Source organism: Malaclemys terrapin, chromosome 11 (genome assembly GCF_027887155.1).
Source record: "Malaclemys terrapin pileata isolate rMalTer1 chromosome 11, rMalTer1.hap1, whole genome shotgun sequence".
Classification (NCBI taxonomy): domain Eukaryota; kingdom Metazoa; phylum Chordata; order Testudines; family Emydidae; genus Malaclemys; species Malaclemys terrapin.
The window spans coordinates 12,191,526-12,199,520 of record NC_071515.1 but is presented as its reverse complement, the minus strand read 5'-3'; the positions used below and the strand labels follow the sequence as shown (position 1 = coordinate 12,199,520).

Sequence of the window (7,995 nt, the reverse complement as noted above, 5' to 3'; positions counted from 1 at the left end):
TTTCTGATTCAGTAGGAAAAATGATGAGTTGCAAACTGCTCCTGGTCCTGACCCTATGGGCAGTGTCTACAGAGGCCTTTCCCAAAGGTGCTCAGATGAACAAGTGCCACCTCTCAAAATACAAGTCCCTTCCACCCCAGGAACTGGAGACCTTCAAGAATGTCACGGACAGATTTGTAACTGCAAAGAAGACACATAAGTGGGGCAATAATGGCAATGTGAGTGCTAGACTGTAGTTTCAACAGCAGCCTTCTCGGCATATTACTATGGGCAGATGAAATTAGATGGGAGGCATATGTTTAGGTAAGGTTGAGCAGGGCCTCCCAGAGGATTCAGGGGGCCTGGGGTCTTCAGCGGCCGGGACCCCCGGCCGCCAAATTGCCACCAAAGACCTGGCACCACCCGCTGCGGGTCTTCAGAGCACTTTGGTGGTGGGTCCCGGGGCGGAAGGACCCCCGCCGCGCGTCTTCAGGGTACTTCGGTGGTGGGTCACGGGGCGGAAGGACCCCTGCCGCGGATCTTCAGGGCACTTCAGTGGCGGGTTCCAGGGCGGAAGGATCCCCCATCACCGAACTGCCGACGACGACCCAGAGCGGAAGAAGCTCTGGGGGTCCGGGCCCCGCGAGAGTTTTCCGGGGCCCCGGAGCGAGTGAAGGACCCCGCTCCAGAGGCCCCAAAAAACTCTTGTGGGGGCCCATGCAGTGCCCGGGGTCTGGGGCAAATTGCCCCACTTGCCCCCCCATTTGGGCGGCCCTGAGATTGGGGTGTAGGGTTGCAGATACAATAGAGAGAAGTCTCTCTGTCTGGATCTTCTTTGTTGGTGATCCCTCACTCAGTCGTAGTTAAAAAAGGGCAAAGCTCAGATATGTGGGGAATGGGGAATAGGGATCATAGATGTGGAGAGAGGCAGAGTCATGGACAGGGCAGGAAGGTGGGAACTGATCTAAGGCAGAATCACAGATTAGACAATAGCAGGGAAAGAATAGGATTCTTACTATTAGAAAAGAGCGAGGAGAGAAAGAAGGGACAATCTGGCTAAGTGGGTGTTCCTAATCCGAGTCAGTCTAAGGACGTTAGGACCTGGCCAGCTCGGATTTCTTACAGAGTCAACTGTCCTTAATCTTAAATCTCAAAAATTTCTGAAGGGGGTTCAAACTCTGTCCTGAGTTATCATCAAACCTAGAGAATGAGACCCAGTTTTTAACTATCTGCGGTCTTTCCCTTCCAAAGAAAACTGGGTCTAGTCCTTTAAACAGACAATCTGAGGACCCCAAATTCATGTCATGCCATCAAGCAGCATTAGAGAGCTCCAATCACTCAGATTAGTGGTCAAATTATCCTCCGTGTCAAGAGTTAAAGGATGCCGGTTCTCAGTTAAACTCCTGCACAAATGCAGTTCATAACCTGAAACCAGCCAAGCAATATGACAAGAGCGTGTTATTGACGTCTGTCCCGTCTTTGGCACCTTCTTGGAAAGAGCCAGGACTCTAGGAGAGCAGCATTGTTAGGGGATCAAAGTGTTGAGTCACATTCTGCCAGGATTTGGCACCTTTGCATGGCTGAATGGGGTTATATGATGTAACTGAGGGCAGAATTTGGCACTTCCTCCCCTGATTTCCCTCCACTTACACATTTCCCCGTGTTCTCATTTTGTGCCTCCAGGAGGACATCGTGCTGTTGTCAGACCGAAAATGCAACACCAAGATTTTCCACCGGAACTGGGAAGTCAAAGAGCTGTCGGTAAGCAAGACCTCTGCCAAGAGAGATGCAGTTACAAAATAACACTTGCTTCTTTCCAAAGTTGCAGTACTGTCTCTTTCCAAGGTGGATGCTGATTTCAGGTGATCCTTTTGTAGATTCAGCGTAACATGGACAGGGAATTTATTCCCAAATAACACAGGAGTCATCTGAGGTTGGAATCTGGCCCTTTTTCTATTTCTATATTTTGTATATCCTTAGGGCTGGGAAACCAGACAAATGTTGAGACTGTGAATCAGTTTAAATATTGCAGCACAATATTTAGCATATTATAAAGCAAGCCACTGAAAAACAGGGGCAGGAGACAGAACAATATATTGTCTGGCTTCAGATGGTATCAAATAATTGAGCCAGGAAACAATTTACATCTCAACATCTCTAGCTTGGCCCTGAGAAATTGAAATCACTGTTCCCTGTTAATACAAGGCATGATACTAACTTTATCCTCAGTTCTCAACAAACCAAAGGCTTTTTCACCAGCAACTCATCCACACCTGTCCTTATCATCTATTTCGAGACTGAACTTAGTTAACCTCCTTCACATAAGTAGCTCCAGGTCGTGTGGCAGGAAATCCTCAGTTTCTATATTTTGGTTTCCCACCAGAGAATGTTTTAGTTCTCTAAAACCATATCCACATCTATGTACAGCCACTTGGAAGATCCAGAAACCGTTCCCCAGAAACCGTTCTCCAAATCACCAGCAAAAAAAAATAAAAAATACTTGCCCTGCCCAAATATGTCTTCAGATTGTTGTAACATATAAAAAAGGTTTGAGATTGATCTGAAGCACAACATGTTGTTGGATTCCAAGGAAGGAAGGTGTAAGTAACAGAGTCCAAAGGTTCAAGCAGGCTCTGTGTACAGAGTGGATTCACACCTCTCCTGCGTCTTAGGTGTCTTTCCATTGGCCAGGGCTTTGGAAAGTCTCCCTAAGCAGGCCACGCCTAACTGCTGCTAACGCAGACATTCCTTATCTCCGTGTCTGCGACTCCCCTGGACACACTGTTTTACCTGCACATTCTCTCCCTAGGTGCACGACAGAATGATCCTGGTGAAGGAGGAGCTGCACCTCGTTATTGACGTGCTGGAGAACTTTGAGGATCCCAGACTGTCCGAGCTGCTTGTGAGGCCATTATTAATCCTGAGGCACATCAGAGAGGACTTGAAGATCTGCGTGAGTATTGGATTGCAAATGTCTCTCGCCACAGTGGGACTGGGAGTTGTCTATTGAACTCCCAACAGCACTAATTTCTTAAGTGAATCCAGGATCTAGTCATCCTTGTGCCAGTAATTGTGGACTTTACTTTGCACCCCCCTTTATAACAATGAAAGAGTCCGGATTAGGTAGTTGCTGTATGCCTTGCTCATATACATAATCTAATTAGCTAATTAACTTGATTGACTAGTTAGGGACAGATGATGCCTGGCTGCTGTGCTACTGTGCAAGCAGGTACGTCCCCTCCTTCAGCACCTGGGCTGTAGTTTGGTATCACTGCAGATACTGTGCTCTCTGTAGCACAGCTACTGTTGTTTCCATGTGCCCCCCAGAACATCGCAGTGGAGGTGGGGAGGAGCCGGGAGGAGACAGACCCATGGGTGGCTGCATACACTGGGGGAGTATGCTGCACTCCTGCTCAGCTCCAGGGCATGTTCGGTTTCTATTCAGTGGAGTTCCTCCCAGAGCTCTTCTGGGCAGCACAAGGCATACCTCCCCCTACACAGGGCCATTCCCACAGGGCTCAGTAAAGCCCTTAGTTAACGCTTCAAACACTTCTGAAGTTGAACAATACCATACAAATGCTTGGTATTATTAATAGAACACGCAGGTTAACATGGAATCCACACGTCTAAAGAACGAGATAAACTCAATCAAACCAATTTGTGCCTTGGGCTTGTACCGAGAGGTAGAAGGCTCAGCCATTGTTCCTGAAATCTCTACTCATGTGCCAGTCTGCTTCATGTATTGATTTTCTTTTCAGACCAGCCATCAGCCTGACGCCCATCAACGCTCCGGGAGGCTGACTAGCTGGCTCCACAAATTCCACGCAGCCAAGAAGATGGTGAGTACATTTGGCAAACACACAAGACAAACTTTCATCACATGTTAGTGGGAACAAATCTGTACAGGTTCATCAGCTCCATTCCCTTCCCATGGAGCCAGTGCAGGATGGGTGCCCTGTATATTGTCCTGAGACTGAATTAGTTCAGAAAGCTGGTAAATCTCCCACATCAGGAAGGGTCATTACATCTGCTGCAGACTATAACAGACCAGGCATCCAGAAAACAGCCTTTACCTTGTGGCCTTGTTTGGGTCCTTCCATAGGATGCAAATAGCAGAATTTCACGTAGCATCTGATCCTCCATTGCTTTGCACTTTATACCTGGTGTAGTCATTTATATTTGTGCAAAATGCTGCTGAATCTGAAATCCCCCCTTCCTCACACTGTTGGCAGAGCTTTACACCAACTTGCTATTTGCTTTGAAGAGGTGTAGATGCTGGGCTGGGCAATGGGAAAACAGGCCCAGAGATAATTCATTCGGACAGATCTGCCAATGCCCAGGCCTTCTTAAGACTCAGATATAGCCAAAGATAATACCCTTCAAATTTACTATTACCCCAGATCATTGTGCCCTTTGCTTCATTCAAACTCACTGGTTCATGTAACAGACTACAGCACACGTTGTTATATACTTAGAAGTACAGCATGTTAGAGCACGGTGTACCTGAGTATTTCCTTAGGTTAGAGTGTTTGTAAGGTCTTGTCTACACGGAGACATCCAGGAAGATGAATCTGAATTAATTAGAGGTGTGAGTTTGAAGTAGATTAGTTAAACTGCATTAAATCCCTGTATGGATGCTGTTATTCAGAGTTAAAGTGAATTCTGGAAGTGAAGTAAAGTAACCAAATTAAGACCACTTAAATTTTGAATAAGGGTGTTTACACAAGAATTTAATGCCATTTAACTAACTCACTTCAAATTCACACAGTTAATTCAGAATATCTTTCCTGGATGTCCCTGTGTAGACACTGCTCTGTTCACCCTTTTTTTGCATGCACTGTTCTCCCTATTTATTTGCACCTCCCGCCTCCATCAGGCCCACGGTAGCTTTAGCTGGCCCATTGCTAGCCAGCCATTCTCTGTTACAAATGTGTTCACTCCCTCTCTCCTGTCCCAGGAAACTCCGGGGTGCCTGGAAGCATCTGTGGTCTTCAATCTCTTCCGACTGCTGAACCAAGACTTGAAGTGTGCAGCCTACATGGAGTCCTGCACCTAAACGCCAGATCTTTACACTGTCTCACCTCATGCATCTAATCAGACACTGGAGAGCCCAGCGAATGGGAACCCTGAATCCTTCCTACAGGACACTGTATTTTAACCAGGCGTGATGCTCTTTCCTCCTTGGCATTTTACCATGGATACCCATCACCCATGATCTCTGAACAAAAGATTCACATACAACTGATCTTCAGGAACAGACCTCTCCAACTCCAGTTGCCAGTAGCTGATTGGTTGTAGGCCAATTCCTTAACTGCAGCTAAAGTGTAGGGCCTGTTCCTCCTGAAATCAATGGGAGATTGGCCACTGATTGCAGCGGGATTAAAATTTAGCCCTAGAGGATATTATTATTTATTGTATTGGTTTATTGCTACACACAAATATTTACCGATGGTATGTTAAGTGTAGCCGTTACTTATTTTAATTTAAAGAACTAGTTTTTTCACAGTATTTCATTAGTGTCTTAGAAAGATGCTGGAAAATGCAATAATTTTGATGCATGGAAGGTGTTGCGGTATTAGACAGATTCCGAGAATCTATTTTTGTTTCACTGGCTGACATAATGTTAAGGCAACTGATTCGATCCTTATTTAAGCAAATCTGATTTTTATTTAAGTTATTTATTGTATCTATCATTTATTTATGTGCATATTTATCAAATGGACTGTTTTTATAATATTTAATTTTTTAAATATTTAATAAAACTGGAAGATGTAAAATAAAACTGAAATGATATACATTGATAGTTGACCCTCCGCTTCCTAACTGCATTATGTTCTGATCTCATCACCTCCAAAAATAGAAAACAGCAAAAATAATTAGAGGCAGAGAAGTACTTCCAGATGAGGAGAAATTGAAGACATTAATATTGCTTAGATTAGCTGGATGGTGAGAGGGGACATAACAGAGATACTTAAAATAATGAAAAGTGTAAAGTTATAGGTATGTTCCCACTATAGCAAATCCTAGGAAATTGCTGGTGTCAGGACCGAATATTATGGGGCCTTTAAATTGGCCAAAAAGCACCTACTATAATTAGTATCCTATATTTACCACAGTATATGTGACACACTCCTCTAGAGTAAAATGCTGCTGTTTTAACTGGAGCTTGAATGTATCATGTATTCTTGTTTACTTCCTTTTTATTTGTATGCATTGAAATCAGTGTGAAGACACAGCTCTGGAAAAAGTATTCACCTGCTGTTGCACAGTACATAGTGGCTGCAATTTGCCCTGTTTTTGTCTTAGGGGGATAGATACTGGGGACTGGCACTCAGGAAACCTTAATTCTCTTCCCAGCTCTGCCACTGACCTGCTGGGAGTGGTGGATGATGCTGGGTAAGTCACTTCACTGCTCTGTACCTCAGTTTCTCCATCTGTAAAATGGGAATAATGATACTGAATTCCTTTGTAAAGTGCTTTGAGAGCTACCAGTAAAAAACATTCAATAAGAGCTGTCTATTATTAATATAATTATATGCACTATATAAAAAGCCTGATTCTCTTCTGCCCCGGTATTGTCAACGCTCATGACTTCTTCACACGTTGCAGGATTTTAGCCGGGGCTGGAACCTTTCTGGTGATGATGTGAGAATCTCCAGCGCTCTTGGGACTTTCAGCCTGGCTTCTGATTGGCTGTCTTTCCCACTATCTCTGGTCTTGGGGAAGAATGGCCTATCAAGGCTGCTGCAGGAAGCAGTCAGAGATCTCTGCCCCTTAGTTGCCAACACCACTGTCCCAGGAGTGGAGGAGAGAGGAGCTCAGAGAGGCTCCATTACCTCCTCCACTCCATGCAACACCAGTCCCTGGGAGACGGGAGGGGAAGAGTCACAGCAGCTTCAGGAGCAGCTGCAGTGAAGGAATGAGGGGCAGAAATGATGGGGACACAGGGGGAAGAGAAGAGTTGATCTGGAGAGCGGATTGATTTGGGGACAGGGTGCAGAATTATTTTCAGAGTATGGGATGGGCTGTGGAGAGGCACAATCACCTTACACAATAAAAAATTAATGGAGATATCCCATCTCCTAGAACTGGAAGGGACCTTGAAAGGTCATTGAGTCCAGCCCCCTACCTTCACTAGCAGGACCAAGTACTGATTTTGCCCCAGATCCCCAAGTGGCCCCCTCAAGGATTGAACTCACAACCCTGGGTTTAGCAGGCCAATGCTCAAACCACTGAGCTATCCCTCCCCCCCATGGAAGTGTTGGCAACACTATCTCACAAACACACTGGGTGGACAGGGGAGTTCAAAAAAACTACAGTAGAATCTTCTAAAAAAAATCTCATGATGTTTTGGGATCCACATGATTTGTGCATCTTTGGGGGTGGGCAATATTGCAACCTCGCACTTGGATTTGTCATTTACACTATTGCAAAATGCTACCAAATCAACAGTGATCATTTTTTCTACTCATTTTGCATCACTTTGCAAGTGTGTAAATGACTCTGATTTAGGAAAGCAGAGGTTTAAGCCTGGACTCTCTAAAGTATCATCGTCTTCCCCATGAGGATGAAATTCTGGAATTAAAAGCAAAAAATATTTCGGCTCTGAAGGACTTGATTTAAAGTGACAATATTGCCAACCCCAAGAATTCAAAAATCATTAGTCAGGTCCCCCCAATCACAAGATTGCCTTTAAAACCATGAGATTTTTTTTTAAAATAATACATGATGGGTTCTTTTGTAATTACCTGCTGTTTACTAAGACTTTTGGGAGTCACGTTTATAAGCCTTTTTCCTCAATCATGAGGCCTAGAAATATACTTTCTTATTTTAAATCAAAGCTGAGAGTCACACATAATCACTTGACTCCAGGAGCTGGGGCTTTAAGAATAACACCAAATATCACAAGATTCAGAAAAACTCACAAGGGCTGGCAGCACTGCAAGACAAACTGCCTTTTACCAGGATAGTCCCATGTCTCAAGGGGTTCTCCAGCAAATTTGGAATCTTAGAACA

General features: G+C 44.7%; 1 protein-coding gene across 1 annotated transcript; it reads left to right on the top strand.

The window, feature by feature from the left end:
• Positions 1 to 2,778: 2,778 nt before the first annotated feature.
• LOC128845061 (interferon lambda-3-like) lies at positions 2,779 to 5,631 on the top strand. Its single transcript, XM_054043271.1, has 3 exons — positions 2,779 to 2,932; positions 3,738 to 3,818; positions 4,937 to 5,631. The coding sequence occupies exons 1-3, from the start codon at positions 2,801 to 2,803 to the stop codon at positions 5,033 to 5,035; spliced, it is 312 nt and encodes a 103-aa protein (XP_053899246.1). The 5' UTR covers positions 2,779 to 2,800; the 3' UTR covers positions 5,036 to 5,631.
• The last annotated feature ends 2,364 nt before the right edge of the window (positions 5,632 to 7,995 follow it).

What these genes read in the sequence shown, in the direction of transcription:
- LOC128845061 (XM_054043271.1), top strand. Translation starts at nt 2,801, where the DNA reads ATGATCCTGGTGAAGGAGGAGCTGCACCTCGTTATTGACGTGCTGGAG. An exon ending in GAGAGGACTTGAAGATCTGC is followed by an intron (nt 2,933 to 3,737) that starts GTGAGTATTGGA and finishes TTTTCTTTTCAG; the next exon opens with ACCAGCCATCAGCCTGACGC. An exon ending in TCCACGCAGCCAAGAAGATG is followed by an intron (nt 3,819 to 4,936) that starts GTGAGTACATTT and finishes CTCCTGTCCCAG; the next exon opens with GAAACTCCGGGGTGCCTGGA.